The 19,568-nt window shown below is 48.6% G+C and overlaps 8 protein-coding genes across 8 annotated transcripts; 3 read left to right on the forward strand and 5 right to left on the reverse strand.

The window, feature by feature from the left end:
- Positions 1–1,205: 1,205 nt before the first annotated feature.
- CDEST_15375 (uncharacterized protein) lies at positions 1,206–2,128 on the forward strand (the record flags this gene model as incomplete). Its single annotated transcript, XM_062931531.1, has 2 exons — positions 1,206–1,363; positions 1,456–2,128. 2 exons carry the CDS (start codon positions 1,206–1,208, stop codon positions 2,126–2,128), a joined length of 831 nt encoding a protein of 276 aa, XP_062787582.1.
- A 1,958-nt stretch (positions 2,129–4,086) lies between these two features.
- Positions 4,087–4,281, forward strand: CDEST_15376 (uncharacterized protein; the record flags this gene model as incomplete). The annotated part of the gene is made up of 1 exon (XM_062931532.1): positions 4,087–4,281. The coding sequence occupies one exon, from the start codon at positions 4,087–4,089 to the stop codon at positions 4,279–4,281; it is 195 nt and encodes a 64-aa protein (XP_062787583.1).
- Positions 4,282–6,631: 2,350 nt separating this feature from the next.
- CDEST_15377 (uncharacterized protein) lies at positions 6,632–7,516 on the reverse strand (the record flags this gene model as incomplete). Its single annotated transcript, XM_062931533.1, has 1 exon — positions 6,632–7,516. The coding sequence occupies one exon, from the start codon at positions 7,514–7,516 to the stop codon at positions 6,632–6,634; it is 885 nt and encodes a 294-aa protein (XP_062787584.1).
- A 2,911-nt stretch (positions 7,517–10,427) lies between these two features.
- CDEST_15378 (Putative zn(2)Cys(6) fungal-type DNA-binding domain-containing protein) lies at positions 10,428–10,938 on the reverse strand (the record flags this gene model as incomplete). Its single annotated transcript, XM_062931534.1, has 2 exons — positions 10,428–10,574; positions 10,630–10,938. The coding sequence occupies 2 exons, from the start codon at positions 10,936–10,938 to the stop codon at positions 10,428–10,430; spliced, it is 456 nt and encodes a 151-aa protein (XP_062787585.1).
- A 1,726-nt stretch (positions 10,939–12,664) lies between these two features.
- Positions 12,665–13,540, reverse strand: CDEST_15379 (Putative superoxide dismutase-like, copper/zinc binding domain superfamily; the record flags this gene model as incomplete). The annotated part of the gene is made up of 2 exons (XM_062931535.1): positions 12,665–13,152; positions 13,216–13,540. The coding sequence occupies 2 exons, from the start codon at positions 13,538–13,540 to the stop codon at positions 12,665–12,667; spliced, it is 813 nt and encodes a 270-aa protein (XP_062787586.1).
- A 2,261-nt stretch (positions 13,541–15,801) lies between these two features.
- Positions 15,802–16,347, reverse strand: CDEST_15380 (uncharacterized protein; the record flags this gene model as incomplete). The annotated part of the gene is made up of 1 exon (XM_062931536.1): positions 15,802–16,347. The coding sequence occupies one exon, from the start codon at positions 16,345–16,347 to the stop codon at positions 15,802–15,804; it is 546 nt and encodes a 181-aa protein (XP_062787587.1).
- A 415-nt stretch (positions 16,348–16,762) lies between these two features.
- On the forward strand, positions 16,763–17,544 carry CDEST_15381 (Putative transcription factor E; the record flags this gene model as incomplete). Its single annotated transcript, XM_062931537.1, has 3 exons — positions 16,763–16,857; positions 16,912–17,010; positions 17,121–17,544. The coding sequence occupies 3 exons, from the start codon at positions 16,763–16,765 to the stop codon at positions 17,542–17,544; spliced, it is 618 nt and encodes a 205-aa protein (XP_062787588.1).
- Positions 17,545–18,565: 1,021 nt separating this feature from the next.
- On the reverse strand, positions 18,566–19,063 carry CDEST_15382 (uncharacterized protein; the record flags this gene model as incomplete). Its single annotated transcript, XM_062931538.1, has 1 exon — positions 18,566–19,063. One exon carries the CDS (start codon positions 19,061–19,063, stop codon positions 18,566–18,568), a length of 498 nt encoding a protein of 165 aa, XP_062787589.1.
- Positions 19,064–19,568: the final 505 nt, after the last annotated feature.

The raw sequence follows: 19,568 nt of genomic DNA on the forward strand, positions 1-19,568 counted from the left end.
GACTCACCGCTCTGTCACCAAGCCATACGCACAGCCAAGCAAGAGAAACGACGTCGACAGAAAAGGCAAGTCGCCCATTGCGGACTAAGAAGCTGTTTCGTTGACACGGGGAGCAGGCGGCTTTCCCCCTGCAAGACGGTTCTCGGGAGTCTCGTCGCCCTTGTGCTCGCCAGGGGTTGGCAACCAGACACATTGACGCCAGCAGGGGGTTCGGGATCAATATCCTCAATATCGCGAGCGTCAATTCGCTAGGCTGGCACGTTGGTCCGTTGCCGCGCTGGTAAGCGGGAAAGACGTTTGCTTATACTAGTACCTAAATTACCATGAGACTTATGTCCAATAGAAGGAGTTTCTCGCAGCTGCGACCAGCCCTAGCGCCATTACTGCTGTCGTGATCAGCAGTGAACAGCGTGTTCGACGTTGTGCATTTCCCAGGGGCTATGTAGGAGTGCTCACTCAGGTGCCTGCTGCACTTATCTACTTGTACACTTTGCCCCTGTTGTCTGGCTCAACGAGAAAGCTTGACAGCTAAGCGCTGCATGCTGAAATGCACTACAGAAACGGAAGCAAAGCCCAATACTCTGTACACCAGACGAGGTACGTGATGAGACAAATGTGTTGGTCTGGTGCCTGCTTTCGGTCACGGTCACATCACTGGCGACTAGGGCTGACAGGTGAGCTAAGCCACAGGTAGGTGCAGCCCAGACGGGGAAAAGCAATTCACGAGGGAGGAGTTTCCTGAGACAATGCAAGAGGGCCTATTGCAGGTAACGCGTCGGCCGGGGGAGACGTTTGCAGGACTACGGGGCACTGCAGTGAGGCGTCCACTGGGGATAGGAGAAGCCAATCAACAGTGAATGCTTTGGGAGGGCATCGCCTTGAGGTAAATTAACTAATCGCTCACTGTCTCCATACCGCTTTCAGCAGCAATGACAGGCATGCAAGCCACTTTGTGACGACCTGCGCATAGGTACAGGTGCATGCACTGCGACGTAAAGAGGAAATTGGGGGTTTGTGATAAGACACTATTAATGCAGGGGGCCGACGATTTGCGCTGGGTCATTTTCCGGTTTTTTGCAAGCCGGGGGCGGACGTTGTCGAAAGCCTTGATAAAACGGTGTTCTGCTGTATCAACACAACGAGCTTCTCGCTCTCCGTTCATATTCATCAAAAGGTCACGTACTTACCGTAATAGGGATCACAATATGGGCAACGACTTCTTCCACAAAATCGATCCGGAGGGCGACGTCCTACTCATCCTCCATACCCCTTGTGCGCCGTTTGCTGTATGGGATGTCAGCGAGGAAACTAGCATCCAGGATCTCAATGCATGGTTTGCCCTTCCCACCCAGGGTTCTATTTTGTAACTCGGCTTGAACTGTCGCTCAAACTCTAACGAGACCATAGTGTACCCGAGCGCCCCTGCTTACCAGAACCTGAGCCTGGACTTGCAAGCCAAGACCAATTCGATACCGACATACCTTCAGAGGTGGAAGCGCCTGAACCTGTGCCAGTCTGGGATGGGGAACCTCTTGCTGTCGAAATGCCGCCCTCTGAAGAATGCGAAGCAAAAAAGGATTCATGCGGCGACGAGCCCCACAAGGCTCCCAATACTGATACTTCTTCTGTGAGGTTTCTTCTATCCTCGCGACACTTGATATTGGCTTCGCGATACTTTAACACTAAGCTCAAAGGCCCCTGGGTGGAAGCTTCAGTTAGTGGTGCTGACGGTCGACGCCATATCGAAGCTTCTGACTGGGATGACCAAGCATTTCTGTTATTCATGCGTGTCCTCCACGGACTGAACAACGAGGTTCCCAGAAAAGTGAGCTTGGAGATGTTGGCGAAGATTGCAGTCTTGGTTGATTACTATGACTGCTGCGAAGCCGTCGACCTGGCAGCACACATATGGATCGATTCCCTCAAGGGTTCTCTCCCTCTAGGATGTAATAGGGATTTAATCTTGTGGATCCTGATATCACGGGTTTTCCATCAACCAGATATCTTTCTGTCAGTCACGAAAACGGCCATCCAAGAAAGTCGTGCCCCATTGCCGACACTCGAACTCCCAATCTCCGTTGGTGTAATTAGTAGGTATTCGTTGGTCACACATGGAGCGAAGATGTAACTAACCCACAAAGCAATGATCGATTGCCGCAGGCAGGAAGCAATTGGCTCTGTGGTCAAGGGTCTGAAAGATCTTGTTTCCAAGTTTCGCAAAGGAGCTGCTGGATGCGATTCCTTCGAATGCTCCTCCATCATGCTCGGCGCCTTGACAAAACAGCTGTGCGCTCACAATTTGATACAACCAACACCGAAGCCGCCTTATCTTGGTTACGGCCTGATGACCACTTTCAAGTCAGTCCGCGACTTCTATTCGCCAGTGTGGGCCCTGCCAAATACCACAAAGAGAAATTTCATTTACGCGCATGGATGCTCACTTGAACATTTCATCGAGCAGGCTTTGGGTCCGATTCAAAGGGATCTAGAGGGACTCTCTCTGAGTGATGTTCAGCAATAGATCACCCGCAATTGAAGACGCCTTTATCCTTGTGAAACTCGAGCTTAGACTTTATAAGCGTGTGTTAAAAAAAAAAGGGCTAGACTGGGCCGACATGACAAGGTGACATTGGAGTCCAATGAGTATATATCTTCAGCTATTGACCCCCTAGGTATTCAGACGTGTTTCCTGACTTGGCGATGTCGAAAGATCACAGAGCAGATGCTAAAGCAAATGTTCCACTGGACCCCATGTTTCTTATCCATGTCATCATAACTCCCGTAACTTGCCCATCCGTAGAACTTGCCATAGCCGGAAGCCAGTTGTGCCAAGTACAGGCAAGGTTGATCAAGGTGGCCGAGTGTACCTCGTCATCGAAGGGGTCCTAACGAGCGTCGACTGGCGCCTACGACATATAATGCGCCTCACGTTTCCTTAGATGCCGGAGCTGACCCCTCTTCCCGAATGACGAGAAAGTTAGACGCGAACCAAGGCCAGCAAAATGGTTTCGCTCACTAGTTTATGTTTTAAACAGCCAATGAAGAAAAGAAGAGATTTGATCGAAGAGTGGAAATCAGCTTATTATCGGTCGTAAGCATAATCATAATAAAGGAGTTGTATCTATAAGCGACCTCTCAGAGAGAAAAGACGGTGGGGGATTAGGAGCACGTTGCGGGCGAACAAGGAGGTTGAGGCGGAACAAGTGCCGACACCGTCACCGGGCATGACCGCAGCCATTCTTCGACTCCCGGGTGGTTGAGTGCTGGTTGTGTCAGTGCAAATCCCGGTACACGAGCGCGAGATACTTCGCCAGACATGTTCCATGTCACAACAGGCCATCGTGGACGTCAAGAGCAGCGCGGGCGAGGTCGTGGATGTGGTCTACGTTGTTGACTTCAACCGGCACGACCAACTATGGGGAGGGAACAATGTCTCAACGACCATGCAGGGAGAGGCAGACTCGATCATCGCATTGATGAACGACTTGTCACTCAGGAGCCTCTTGCCACGAGGGACGAAGACGTGGCACAAGAACGACGCGGCAACGACGATTGACCTGTCAATTGCATCGGAAGAGCTGACAAGGACGATAAAAAACTGGCGGTGTATGAGACAGACCATGGGTCAGACCACCGAGCGACCGAGACAACATCTGAGATTGCGACTCCGAAGATCGACGGCAAACCTTGACTTTTGTTCAAGAACGCTCCATAGGAGGCGATCAATACCAGGATTCAGGCGACGCTGCAATGTACTCCTACGGGAGGTACGGAGCAACAACAGACGGACCGACTCATGTCGACAGTATCGGAAGCGGTAGAGACGCCGACCTCTACAGCCAAGCCGTCTAGGTATGCGAAAAGGTGGTGACCTGCCGACCTTACTCAGCTGCGCCGGATCCATCCAATCTGGAGGAACCGGGCGAGGGCGGAGAGACGGGGCAGCCACTGTCCGCAGGATCTCGAGGAGATCTAGGTTACCCAATCCAACAACGTGGGCTCGGCTAGACGCACAATTATTTAAATTTCCGAGTACAAGCCGCCCCATTAGCTGACCCCGCCGCATCTTCGTCTCGGCCTGGCCCTATGAATATCATCTACAGGGACATAGTCAACCGAAAGACAACCCCGACGTCGGTGGACCCAGATACACGTTTCCAGTGTGATTTGGAAAGGCTGGCTGTTGCCGCCATCACGCAAACCTACCACTATATGATCGAGGGAAGACTCGAGTATGGGCGAGGTGATCACGTTTCTCAACATCGACTGGCGGGAACCTGAGACGCTTTTCTGTCACCTAGCTCAGCCAGATGAAGACGAGGAAGGAAGATTTCGAGAAGACGCTACGATTGACTCCAGAGGACGAACGACACGCACCGAAGAGCTCACTGAGCCACCAACCGGAACCAGGCACAAAGGGAGCCAGGAGCACTATCCAATGATTAGTCAGCCAGGGATTGCCAGACACGCCGAGCCCGACAGAATAGCAGACACATCGAGAAGGTTTAGAAGGTCGGGAGGCCAGGAAATTCGACGCAGTCACCCCTGATAATCGAATCAATGCACGACAAAGACCAGAGAAAAGAGACCTTTCAGCAAAGATATGAGTATATCAGTGTTAGAATGCTGACAATGATCATGAATGTCTATCCCGAAAATAGTGTGTCCAACTCGATAAGACAGTCTCCTTCCCGAGGGATTTTCCAAGTGCTCAACCCGGATAACCCCTTTGTCATCAGACGCAGTTCCCACAGTAGCCACAAATGAGATTTTGACAGCAGGGCAACTTGTTGGCAAACATTGCCAATTCGGAACAGATTGAGCACCGTAGGTGCAAAGGAATGGAGTTTATGTCGGATGGGTTCATGCCCGTTTGATTGAAATATTGCTGCTGTGGCAGTCTGCTACTCTCTAGTGACCCAATATTCGTAGAAACAGCCGCAGTCTTTGTCTCGATCCCATCGACGTCCACATTGCGTGGTCGTTATGAATTGCTTGACAAAGCTCTATAACATGGCATAACACTTTGCTATACATTGTTTGACCATCATCGACATTGTGGAGATTATGTTAGCTTTCTTTTTACCCCTAACAACGAGCCAGAACAGCATACAGGACGGGTGCAAATTAGCAGTGGGGTTTGCTAGCCAGACTGCGCGCTACTTTGAAAACCTGAGAACCTTAGCTCATAACCTAGTTTCTTTAAGGGTCAACTGTAGCAAAGGTTCGACAATCAACAGCACAAGGCCAGATGGAGCAAATGAACAAACTACATCCGGTATTCACGTCAAACGAAGGATGCAATCACAGCGAAACGTCAATTTCTGCGCCAGATCATTTGCAGCATGTCGATACTAGTGATCTTCGAATGGGGATAGGCGCAACTGGGCGAGAGCGGCGCTAGCACGGAACCGGCCCGATTTGGCCAATGGAATTAGCCCCATCACTCAACAAGTGGGGCATAGCCCAACTAACTGGTAGAACGGTTACACCTGAAGCTTGACCGTGTTGTAAACCCCTGAAAGAATTACGTTAGCCTCCTGCAATGACCCCTAATGTGTCCCGTCCCCTTGGATTCTGGTCTTCAACTGCCCGAGGGAGAGCACGTGCTGTTTTCTAACGCTTCATTTCCAAATGCATTGCCTTGCGACATCCGTTGTTCACACGGCGATGTTAACAGTTATTTAGTGTCTGACACAGCCGCACTCTACAGTCTTGCTGTGGCAACAGATCGCATTATCAAAATCATGTTGCTGCTGACATGTTATCTCTGTGGTACCGCTGAGATGTAGGTTATCGGCCTGCAGCTACACAATGACAGTTATGTCAAGAGTAGGCTGGGCAAAGCCGCTCTCGGGGCTTTGCATCGTGCGGGAGACTTGGCAAATAATGTTACCTAGGTATAAAGAGACAAGAGGTGCGTAATTTGGGGTACGTTGGGGAAACAGAAAGAAGGTTGACGGTGAAAGCAAGCCATCAGGCTAATCAATACTCAAGACGCGTTAGACAGGACGAGAGAGCACAATAGGATGCGTACACCGAGAATTCATGGAGGTTCACAATGTTACAAATGCTGGCATCAGAGTGGAGAAATCAACCATAGACACACTTGATACCTGTACGTGTATAACTTTATTCTATCCCGGCCGGCCTAGATGTGACGCAAAATAGACATTTCTATCACATTTCTACCACAATTCCCCCGATTAATCAACAAACATAGGTTCACTGGTATGGCTACTCCCTGACAGCCCCTTTATCTACACCATCTGATTCAAACACATATGCGAGGTGTCCCGGAAAAGACACCTATCAGAATCTATATGATCTTTGGGTAGTTGTAAACGGTTATGTGAGAAATCAACAATGTTTCTATCAGACATGGTGGCACATTGCATCGCATGAATTGCTTTCTTATTGGGTTCCAGATCAGCCCAAATTTACTCAAATAAGTCTTGTTTATGGACGCAGAGACAGTCCCCTAAACGACACCAAGATCCCATAAGAACCGTCTTACCTATTCTCTAGAGAGACCAAACTTTCAGTGAACGCAATGGTTCGTTTGTGTTGGTTGTTTTGGAGCGAAAAACGACTACACTTTCATTTTATCATCGATCATTGACAGACACCGCTAATAGGATTCGCACGTGCATCTGGGTGCATGACTGATGCCCGCAACAGTAGATGTGATAAGTGTAGTTGCTCCAGGCATTTCATAAGTGGCATCGGACGGAACACCAGAAGGGATGATAGAGGAGACCTCAGGAGTAAGAGCAGAAGGCATGCCAGAGGGGATGGCAGGAGAGACTTCAGGAGTGATAACAGAAGGGGCGTCAGTAGGGGCGATAGATGGTACACCCGCCGTGGCGCCGCCGGTGGTCTCTATTAACGTTGTAGGCATGACATTCGTCTCTGAAGGATCAATTGAAAAGTCCGTAGTGGTGGATGTTGGCTCAGCAGAACCAAGGTTAGAGCCAGACGATGTTGGCTGGATGGCGGAGCCACCTGTTTCGACGTCAGTAGAGGAGTATGCGGACGGTGGTTGGATCTCCGTCAAGTGAGTGGGGTATGCCGAAGCATCCCCGTTCACCGCAGTCGAAGAACTAGTCACGGCTGTCGATGGGGTATTGTCCCATGGGACACTGGTTGTGCCGATAGCGTCTGGCGTCGGAGAAGCCGCCGTCGCAGTGCTGGAATCAAGGCATGTTCGAGCCATCGCCAGGGATAACGGCACGGCTGGCTCTGATCCTTCCGCCGGCAGAAGCCTGATCATCTGACAGCTAGGTCCGTCATCGTTGCCACACAGGAAAGTGATCTTGGCATAGGTAGCAGTAACGTCTGCCGGAAAAGAAATGGCCTGTAACAGGTTGGAATCACAGGTAGTCGACGAGTTAGTGATGTTTACGTGACGGGATAAGAGGACTTTATCCTGAGGGCCCAAGAAGTAAATATGAGCCTCAGGGCACGCTGCTGCATTATCGGGGGTTTCGAAGTATTCCAAGCCACCGAGTTTCATGGCGGGGCCCTTCCAGCAGTCCTCCTCAGCTGCCTCCGCTACAACGCGAGTCAATATAAAAGAAGTAAAAGTACTGATTGTAAAGCAAGCGAGCCACTTCATTATCGGAAGAACAAAGAATCATAATACGCCATCTGGTGCCTTATATATTTCTGTTCGAGTTCCCATTGTTGGTTCACCAGCTGTCTAGCACGCATTGATTCCGTCCTACTGATTGTCTCACTTGATGCGAGATGGCAAAGGACCAAGGACTCTTACATCATATTTTCGGGAGAGGATTACGATATCTAACCAGCATTACCCTAAGAAATGATGTATTGTGCTCTCGGAGAGGAAACTGGCCAGCAAATTGAATGAAGCGCATGGAGTGATGTGAGAATACAGATATTTTTGGCAGTGATTTGGTCTGAGAGTCTCTCACTACCTCACGCACATAAACCAAAGAGCCGTCTACGTTGATGAATCGGATAACGCTTCTCAGCCTCGACGAATTTAAGAGTACCACTCCTTCAATGGACGCTCAAGCAAGACCCCTGACGTCAACGAGCTCCTACTCTGGCGAAACATTTATCGGCAATGCATCACCCCCAGGTTCATGTTACTTCAGTTACAGTGTCGTGTCGACACTTATAAATGCAGTTGAGGATGACTCAGATGCGCGTTGCGATGAGACGAGATTAGCGGGATCAGCAAGATCAGCAGCAAACGCGGCGACCGTCCACGCGTGGTTACGCTCGATAGTCGGCAGCGATCCGCCGTCCGAGTATCTTGACACCGACAGCTTCGACACCCGCCCAGACGCTGTAGAATTCAATCAAGGTAGATCGATGACGGCAGGTCAGCGTCAAGAGTAACTATCGACACCCAGAAGCTCAACCTCGGACAATACGATAGTTGGCTCTCCGGCCAATTCTTGGTCCTCCGATGTTAGCGGATTGACGATCCATCCAGCAGACGAGAGAGAACTAATCGACACAATTCTGAAAAACTAGTATTGAATCAGGTCGAGGCTCTCTGTCGCCTCAGAATTTTCATATCTGCCGCCAATTCCGAAGTCCTCCACGATACTTGTCTCTATGGCACGCAAATGATATATGTACTCCCTCCTAATCCCAACCACAACTTTGCAGGCAGTGTTGCCAAAGTTAACGGCGACTATATTCCATGCAGTGCTCAAAACACCGGCTCGTGTCTTTCATCGGGACGACACATTCGACCTGCAGCCCGAATACACACAGCGCTGGCCGTAGTCTGCAACCTACTCGACGGGAACGTCGACCTCAGTTTACGACCTTGGTCCACCCGACCTATACAATGGAACGGAAGGATACCCGTTCCTCAAGCTCTTTCTTGGGCGCGGTGACGGCGAGCACAGAGATGAGGTCACAGCCGCATGCATGTCGCTGATCAACGCGCGAACAAACATTCTGGTAGACGCCTTTAGGTGTCTCGATCTTGTACAATAACCTTGCGAGCGCAAAGTTACTCTTGTATGTTGGCGCCGATCCAGACATCCCTGGAGAGTGGGGCGAGCCGCCTATATACTTTGCTGTTCGTAACGACAGTCTCGAGGCCGTCACCATGCTCTCGAGCTACGCGGCTAAAGTTACCGCTCTTACGTACTTGAAAGTCCGCTCCAATCAGGTGGAGGCTTCTTTTCGATCTAGAGACAGGCCTGAACAGGCATGATTGGCCATTGCCACAGTGGAAGGAATTTGGAAGTTGGCATGGACTTGGAAACAGAAGTGGGAAACGTATTGTCCTCGATTCGTGCTATGGCAAAATGAAAAGTATGGACATGTAACACCCTAGTATTTTACAGGGCCCGTTATTGAGACAACCTTTCGATTCTGTTGCTCAATGCAGCCTTTTATAGCCGCAGCTATGTCTCGTCGACTACTTTGATCGATTCTGGACCCAGTAGCGTCCTGGAATTCAACCGCATACCCGCGCCGCGTCAAGTCAACCCAAACATGAGCTGAAGTGGAAACGAAGAATACGACAGGAATGATTGGTATATCCTTACCGAGTGAGTACAGGGTTAGCTGCCAATGGGAATTTAACGGTCCAAACCCGATGTAATTTGGAGTCGATCCCGCATACGCCCAGGTTGGCCTGCCATCGGATGCTGTCAAGCCAGAGAATGAGATGCTGGGGTATTCCATACAAACCAAAGTGGCCGAAATCCCCTTGATGGGATTACCTGAGGAATCCGAAACCTGACAAGAAATGTCCATGATAAATAAGTCTGTGCACTATGTCACCTGAGTCGGATGGCGCAGGGTGGAGGATGCGATCAGGGAATTAACGGAGAGAGAATTGCTTGCATTTTAAGTTACTGAACTCCAGCCTAAAGGGTTAATGTAGCATTTGTTATTTATGGATACAATAATGTGTTACAGCGCTTGTATCTCTGTGATGCCACCCTGTTTATCGGCGTCACTCGCCAACACATTGCGGTATAACATTCACATCAACTCCCTCAGTGCATCGTTACTGTTCTGTTATGAATTCGCTTGCACCGCCATAAATGAAAAACAGAGAGTTCCGCGGCAAAAAAAAACAAAAACAAAAAAACACTAGCCATTTGGAAATGTCAGTAATTGCTTGCGACTAGGGTTCGTTAGGGCTTGGCGAGCTGGTTCATAATCCCAACACAGATATGTCTACCCTACGTGTGCCATCCGAAGTACCAGCCACAACCCATGTTTTGGCGGTGGGGCCCTCTCTTTCAACACGTTAAGGCAACTCTTTCAATAACATTGGGTCTCAAAGGGAAGCACTACCCTATGAAACACTCCGGTCACAGCATCGTTTGACGCGGTCTAACAGGAATGTTTTTGCTTTCAACTTAGTTAACTGTATGTTGAAGATTTTGAATAACTTGTCGAGCCATTCGCAAGGTACAAATCTAAGGAAAAGTTTCCAGGCACATTTCGCCCCCCGTCAAGAAAGGAACATGTTCTTCGCAGTTCAAGCCAGACTGTAGGCATTGGGAGCATGAAGGGCTTTGGCCGTCACATTGAGAGTTGTTACTCAGCAAGCAAGGAAAGCAGACCTGGTATTATATCAGTTTCCGGCCATTGAACGGTGTATGCGGAGTAATGTCTTACCACTGACGGGGAAAACTGGAAGCCCATCCCGGAAACATCCGCCGTGACTTGGTGTTCCTCCATGGTCATAGAAGCATGCGGAGCGACTTCCTCGTTTGCTTCTAGCTCCTGTATGCTTTCTAAAGGAGACTGATGGTGATGGGAGTCGTGGATGGTCTCAGACGACACCGACTTAGAGGAGCAAACAGAGCCCTGAGTTGGGGCGTCCAAAATGTGGAATGATCTCGTAGATTGCAAATCATGCATCAATCCAGACGACAGATGCCATGTTGACCGTACACCTTTCATTTTCGTAAAATCCTGCGTCATACATTAGTGAACATCTCCTAGCTAAGATTCCGACCTGTTTTGTGGTGATCTGACGCATGGCGACTTTGGTGTCATAGATGGAGAAGCATTCGCAACAGAAGTATTACCAACCTTGTTCACACAGAGAGTATGACGTATGCTGCTCTTACACCAAGATCCGTCCTCTTCCATGTTGTCCTTAAACCAGGTGTAGAGCTAATCAAGAGTCATCGGTTGATTATCCTTCTCATGGAACGCCTCGTGAATCAGTTTCGAGTAGGGTTTTCTTTTAGAGATATCTCTTCTTGGGCTTGATGATGGTAACATTGCTCAACGAGTTCGCTCATGACACAAACAGCGGCCTACAGAGGAGGAGTCAAACTTATGGGTTGGGAACCGAAAGCTTTGTCAATCAGCGGTTGCATTTAATATGGAATTGTAGTCTCCGTGGCAGGGCGAGCTCAGAGGTATGGTTGACACGTGACGGTTAGCTCCGATACCTATTCCTGTTTCATCTGTGTTATTTTTACCGACATTGAAGTCATCTCGATATATTTACATCCACGGATGTGTTACAAAACACTCTGACTCTTGAAAGTACGCAACAACAGCGCAGGAGAATGGTTAGATATAAAAGCATAACAACGGATTAACCATAAAGACCCGTCAACAGGCTCGAGTGACATACCAGCTAGGTAACATTATCGAGATTTTCCGTTCAGCTGCTTCGCACAGGACAAATAATATGTCAGCGGATTCCATCAGAGTCTCCCTTGGAGAACAGTCCGGTACAAAATAAGAAGCATGCCAGCCTGAAACTAATCATGTGCACAATTCACATCCTAAAGTGCCAAGATTGTCTCAACTACACGTTTAGTCGAAAAGTATGTGAGGGTACATCCCCTCATCGCATCTGCCAGCGTGGTCGAACTGAAACTGTCACCACATATCTTCTTGACGGTCATTGCGACTGCTGTCGAGAGAAACCCGGCCCCTACCGAACTGGAGTTCACGACGCTGCGGTGCCTAGGATCAGACATAGGGTTTGCTTACGGAGAATACGGCGATGGTTCGTCTCAACAGTGTTGGAGCTGCATTCAGACTTGCGTTGGGACTTGCGTTGGGACTTGCGTTTTACTCGATCGCCAACTGGTGGACACTATATGAACTGTAACTGAACTTTGTTTGTGAAAGGATTGGATTGATGCATTAATCTATCTTGACAAAGCGATAGAAAACGCGGAGAAGACTTTCTGAATATGAATACGGTCTTTAGCTGAAGCTGAGTGCTGCTTCACAAAAAGTAACTTCCAGAAGAGAACAGCTGTATGGCAATGTAGTGCCTTTTTTGTCACTTTTCCCCTTGCGCTACAGACAAGCCGTGTTTTGTCACGTTTCCGGTTATGGACGCGTTTCTTCATATATGGTCCCTACGCAGTAGTTACACTGGTTCATCAATCGTCATAGAAAAGACGGAATTGCAGGACACAATAGAAGAAGACGAAGCTACAATATAACCGTGGTCTTAAGGAGCAATTGGTGGTAACTAAATGTAGCGACGTAGGCTTTCCTTTCACATTGAGCATGTACAGACTGAAAAATGCTTCTGCTCATCATCATCATCATCCCAAGGACGTCTTCTTGTGATGATGCAGTCCAAAAGCTACGAATTGCAATCTATTTGGCTTCAATCTACATCTGTACGTTAGGGTTAGGTGATTCGCGGCGTTTGGACCAGCCTCAAAACTCAAACGTTGGAAATTTCTTGGATAAGATAGATTAGAGTGGAGGCCGCAGCCAGTAAACAAAATGACGCGCCAACCGTGGAAGATGCGCTGAGATACGGCACATGGCTGCGAGGAGTCGCAATGGCTCGAGCACTGGTAGCGTGACCGGTATTGGAGACGCCGGTTGTATTGTCATATGGTGCAGACCTCTTGACCAGCTTGAAGTTCGCGCAGCTGATACGCGTCTTGTTTGCGAAGTGAAAAACGAAACTACGGTTGCCAAAAAAAGCGCCCGGACCCCTCACATTCGAAAGATAGGGATCGATGTAGGTTTGTTGGTGGTCGCCAGTGACGGAGCCGTGCTTGCCGCTCAGGTCACCCACCTGGCAGGTCTCAGGCCTGGAGGCATCGCACGGTATAGCCTCTCCGCGGATGAACGGGTCGTGGTGTGCGAGTGCTTTGGTGCAGTTTCCGTCCTCTGGGATCGGATCAACATGGAGATGGTAGGCTCCAGCATGTTAGAAGAACAGCTACATTACGGTTTAGTCAGCGGAAGTGGTTGTCAACGTACTGAAAGGTCCACCCTCGTTTGGCAGGTTCGAAAAGTCGACTGTAAACTTGACGCCGTTTCCATCCGGAGCTGTTACGGCGGTGATAATGCCTCGGACGTTGTCGTTCAACGAGCATCCTTTGAAGAATGGCGTGTCCGGCAGCGTCGCCTCATAGACAACTCCCGGAGGGTTTGTGACGACTAGAGCATCTCCAAGGTCCTGCATCAAGAATTCGTCAACCCTGACGTGAGAGTGTGGGAGTTTGGGTGGCTTTACACCAGTGATTCGCGATACGGTGCTGGCAAGGGCCATAGTGATGACGAAGAAGACACAGAGCCTCCACATTTTGTGATATTGTAAACCCAACAAGTTACTGAGCATTGTCTTTGCTCGTTCAGAGACTCTGATGAGAGAAGGCGCGTAAGATTGGCGCTTAGTCATGTACTACGCGTTTATATAATGGTTGATCACATCGAGCGCTGCTACATCTTGGGGCTAGCTGGCTTTCTGTGGTAGTGGTGGGGGGTCCGTACGCTAGTATTTCTCTTTTTGATGTGGTTTGGAAATCAGCACTGTTTCATGATCAGGATCGTACAAGGTTCGAAATCATGTTAGATAGGCTGCGGAGTATAACAGGCTGTGCCGACAGCTTGAGTATAAAAGAAAGGACTGCCCTGGGGTTCTGTATTATTTGGAAGGAGATGTAGACGCTGTAGATCCATCTTGCTCTCGTTAGATCGAAAGCCCGGTTACAAGCAAGAAAACCGTCACCAAACAAGGGACAAATAACAGCAGTACTTAGGCTTGTTATGGTGATCCACACTCAGTATGGCTTTTTAGGAAAAATATTAATGTCGTGGCTGTTCCGTAAGTTACGGCCAACCCAGATCGGAATTTCTGCGTAAAATACAAGTTGTAACGAGTAAAACGTGTCAATGGCTACTTTCTCACTTTGTTAAAGGAGCTCCGATTCAGACTCTATTGTTTTCGACGCGATTGGTGGGGGTGCTTGCTGGCGTAACTATATAGTGCAGAACAGGGGATAGAAATACAGGTGCAACGTTACCAAAGCTTTGTTTTGCTGTGCAGTTGGTTGCCCGGATCTTCTCGTAAGGTTCATTCCTCGAGTTTCAATCCAGTGTTGGCTTTGCCGACTCGAGTGATGGTCTCGAACCGCAGCGCGAAATGGAAGATCGTTCCCTATGTAGATCAAAATAGCATGTTTCAACCATGTACAAAGCTAGCATTCAACCGCTCCCTGTAGAGCATCTAGAGCACAGCTGCTCTCTGAAGAGGGGTTTTAATGAATATGATGAAGCTAAAGTGTCATTTGTGCTGATTGAAACTGCCTTGGCGGGACGGCGAACATGGACACCAGCTTGTAAGCGTCTCAAGATAGCCTGGTCGACTTGTCAGAGGAGAGTGTACCATTAGTGTTTGTTATTCAGATTGGCTCCAGTTTGCTGGTTTCGTTGAGATGATCGATCGGACTCACGGCGCGCCGCCTGTCGAGTTTCGTCATGATGAGTGTCCAGGAAGCCCTACAAAAAGCAACATTCTCACATCGCCACTACGCAGCGTGGATGCAGTACATAATTTGAAACAGTTTGCCGCAAATACCTATTTGTTATAAAGTTTGATGCGTTTCAAACAAACGTGATGTATTGAGTGTACAAGCCGGACACCCAATGTCAAAGTCCAACGGATTCTCATCAATGGTTACGTGTCTTACCTTAAGTGTCTTTCCCCCCGTTAAGAATCTCTTGTGCTTCGGTGAGGTAAGAAAACATAATGGAATATGGAGAGACCTAATACCTGTCTAACAAGAAAACCTATAGGTTAGCCGTTAACTACGCATGTTGCTTTTCTTTTCTTTCCTGTTTATTTTGTTGGGTGACACGTAATTATGCCGCCTGCTTGGCGACTGGTATTGATGCTTGGAGGGTTTCGTTACGGTGTAAAACGTCCAAACAACCTAGCTGTTATGTTACATTAAAGGCATCGTTTAGCATATGTGGATCTAAGAGACATACTAAACCTAGGACTTGGGTATAAATCCGTGTTACTCCATGTCAGTATCAGACCATTTAGTTATGTTAAACCTGGAAGCTAACAGCCACATCATCAGGTCAAGCAATCTTTACAGAAACACAAAATACGACAGTGTCAGTGCCACTCATTGTGGATACGGACGCCGACGCAGGGTAGATGGGACGCGACCCTTCTCCTTGCAGCATCTTAAAGCCTTTACAACGGAATTTGTGCAGATGCTTCTGTACGGCCGTGCAGATATCAGAATGTGGAAATGAAAACAAAAATCAGTTAGTGTTTTGTTCTGATCAGGTCGCCGACGGTTTCGTTTCGAACTGTGCAGATTGTCGGTTATGTGAGCCAACCGTTCAAATTTCCACCGCTCACATCTTTGTGCACATCATCCATGGAAATACAGCGCCATGTGTTGCACCAAAACGCCACGCTCCAGTTTAAGCCAATTATTCTTGTTCCAGTTGTTATCTTTTTGTTGCTTGTTAACTATCCAGCCACTGTAACTGATTGGTGGGTTTGGACGTTGGTACCAATTTTAAGCCCTCTGCAGTTCCCAGTCATTAATGGTACCACTCGCGATACATGGGGTCAAACTTTCCCATCCAATCATTGTGCACGGTATCTCCACCTGCCTGCTCACTTTCGTTGTCTGACATGGCTAATTTGTTTTGCCCATAATCAGTTGTGTCAGGTCCCACTCCTGCCTCCACTTTAGGCTGCGTGCGCGACACCAACTCCCACTCGTCATCTTCAACGCCAACATTCAGGATGAACGCCACCCCTCGCGCGCCTTCGCAGAGCTCAGATGCCCACTTGCGAAGCATATCATCATGGCGATCGTGTACGGCGCAAGGTGTAATCAGCGGGCCAGCCATATTGGTGGAAGACGTCCGTAGCTCTTCGTAGCTATCCAACCATTGGGACAGTGCCGTCACTTCGGTGAGCGCAATACTGGCAACTTCGGGCAGGACAATGGAGCCCAAACAGCGCCGGAACTCGTTTTTCGCTTCTCTCAGCGCCCCCCGCTCGGTTGGCGCACTGGCTATGACCTCGGTCTCTATTCTCGCAATTAATCTATTCAAACTTCCATCAAGGTCAAGTTCCATTTTGTGGCAAAAAGAATTCTACGGCATGTATTCATTTATGTAGAAGTTGTGGCTGGTTGATCCGACGACCTAGATACAGTTGATATCGGATGCATTACGTACAGCTGTTTCGTTACGTCCAACCACTTCAGAACCATACGAATCGGTTATCTGATCCAGCCTGATTTAGTTAGAAGTAGTATCGGAAACCTCGCATATCTAGATGTACTTTCTAATACGTGCCTGTCCGGGATACTGTGCATTGCAACAAGTTATGTTGGAGATTTCCATTTTTAGCAAACCAGTTCAGTTGGTAATTGTGACTGTGAACATGCATGTAAACGCGAACTAGGTATGCTAAAACACTTATTATAAAGCCACGTGCCCACTTTACGCTTCGGAGGTGAATGGTTTCTCTGCAGAGACCTCTCGAAGCATGGAGAACGCCAGAACAATAGTCAGACAAGCCGTGCGTGCAATTTACAGCCCCGAACAAGTTGTCATAGTTGACACCTTGTCGCGCCACGAAATGTAGGTTCTCGAAGCATTGAGAAATTAGTCAGCTCACCAGACCTTGGGATACAGCCTTTCAATGACTCAACTGCGCTCGCTGTCTATTACAGACGATCACAGATCTCTGAGAAAATCCTGCGCTGAGCTTGAGCGTGACAGGATCGTGTGTACGTGAGTGCACCCACCCAGAGCTAAGCTTTTCCTTTCGACATCTCCTCCGACCTCCTCGCACACGGTTACGGGGCTCTACACCTCTACGAACCACAGTAACAACTTCACAGGCGACAGTTGAGCGAGGATGAGTCATACGTCTTTATCGACTATTATCAAGCTGTCCATGTGATTCATTACATGATCTACGAAATAGGGCGCCAGATTCAGGAAGCGAACGTGCGCGAGTCAACAGCGGAGATTGTGAGGCGCTACATTTGTCCCATTTGCACCACCAAGTGTGATTTGATCGATGTTATCGACAATGTAGACTGCGACGGTAGCTTTCTATGTAAGCGATGTGTGACTCCAAGCATTCTATTCGAAGAACCGGTCAAACCAGACCTGCTGCCACGCTTCAACGACCAATTCGCGCCTTTTTTACTTGTACTTCAGCGTCTCGACAGCAGCAGCATTCCAAGAGTGACTTTTGAAGGTCTCTATGCGCAGAAATTCCCCGACGGCGATGGCGCTTCTAAACGACAGTGCTTGTAGTTATCATTATATTTCAGACATCGTTTCACGCATAGTTGACCGCGTGTTCAAGACGATAGACCGTTGTTTCATCGTTGGAGATGCCTGGTCGTTAACCGGCGGTCGACGAAGCAGGATGTCTTGTGCAGTTATACGAGTCAGTAGGTTGTAAAATATCAACTTTTTCCGGAGTCGAGCTATAGAATGCCTACGTTTGTGGCATTGGAAGAGTGCAGCGTAGAGAATACCAAAGCGGTGCGGTGATCTAAGAATAGACACCACTACCCACTAAGGCAACACAGGATGCCTCCTCAATCGGCTCAAAGCTGTCCTGATCAGAGGAATTGAGGTCCCATTCGGGCTTGTTTTAGAGGCCGATCAGAGGAGTAGACTCTCCCGCTCATCTTGTGTGATCACGTTCGAAAGTAGATGATAGGAAAGGCTCCAGTTCGCTCCAAGAGATGGATGAGAAAGAAACGGTGAAAAGTGAGTAGATTCCTTCTGGTTCTGTTCTCTGAGTCTGATCGACCCTGCTCCCTTGTATCCTCCTGGCGATCAGGCTTAGCTTACATAATCCCCAATTCCGATCGAAAAGTCCTGAAACTGAGCCCATAGGACTGATCGCCCCAGCCCCACTCCAGTATATTATGCGCGAACTGCAAGCCCGAAGTGGTTGTTGGTCTCCAAACTCTTCGTCTCGAACTTAAATATACTGTGAAAACCAAAAGTCAAACGGAGTAAGCATTGAAAATATGTGTTTGTTGTTGCTGTCTAGATAGAACGGGAACTAGATAGGGTCGGTACATAAAACCCTGCGAGGGATCCAACATGAAGTCGGCCAGGACAAATACCGCGTGGCATGTACGACATAATACGAATGAGTAGAATCCCACGATCAAACGGCACCAGGAAACGTTGAATCGTGTAACCGAAAACAGCCAATCCATAATACCATTCGCGTCAACTAGACCTCAACACTCATAACATCTGTCCCTCTTTATGGATGACCTCCCTCGTTCGTCATATTGCTTTTGGGCCATTTTTATGAGGGCATTGCGTTCGGCTCGCGAGGATGTAAAGGCCACTTCGGTCTACCGTGATGCCTGGCGCTCCGTGGCTTGGAATAACTCCTGAAAGGGTCGGCAGTGATGCATAGTTTGACGCTTAACAATTTGGTACGCGTCGACAGAGTGAGCGTCGAATCGACAGGTCTGCCAGTGCAATCGATGGAGCCTTTGAAGCTCATTTGATACCCATCGACGAACACCTCAATCTGGTATGGTGTCTCAGGTGCTGTGTTTTCCTTATAACCATCGCAATAGAAAGAGGAGTCTCTTTCGTCTTGTGAACCGTCTGGATGCATCTGTTGTGGGTTCAAATCGGAGAGCTGTGTTGGCGCATAGTCATTAGGGTGGTTGAATCTGTCCTGAGGACTCTGATTTCCTGAGGGTGTTCCGCGAGGCTGATCTTGTGAGCCCGACATCTGAGAGTCTGAACAGGCGACATTGACCAGAGTTTCAAAAGCCCCCTCTCGATCCATCTGTTCATAAGCACTCGGCAAGAGAGCTGATAAGTTTTTCAAGGATCTTGACTGGTCCGCCTGATTCAGCTGTAAGGAAGTCTCAACGTAGTTGCCAGTAGAGACAGATAGAGGCCGAGTTTGAGAGTTAGAGATAGAGAAACAGAGGAAAAGAGAGAGGGTGAGCAAAAGTATCAAGATGCTGCCTTTTATCCTTCGGTTTGTAGCCAAAGAGCTGTCATAATATCCGTACTAAGGGCTATCTAAACAACTCAATCCTCCTTTACCCTGCATGTACCATAGTGTCTTGGGCGGGGGTATTAAATCACAGAGATAGCAAATACCTCGGCCGTCGTCGACCCCAGAGTGCATCTCCCCCACCAAAATGTGGATAGGCCTGATGAACCATGCGCCCAGTCCTTGTCCATAATTGTGTCCTCTCAGCGTGTTCTGTCAGAAGTTGTGAAATTATTGCTTTTGGGCCTTGCGGCTGGCAGTGATGACCGAAATACCTTGATCCCTTGCC

The sequence above is a fragment of the Colletotrichum destructivum genome, chromosome 11 (assembly GCF_034447905.1).
Source record: "Colletotrichum destructivum chromosome 11, complete sequence".
NCBI classification, from domain to species: domain Eukaryota; kingdom Fungi; phylum Ascomycota; class Sordariomycetes; order Glomerellales; family Glomerellaceae; genus Colletotrichum; species Colletotrichum destructivum.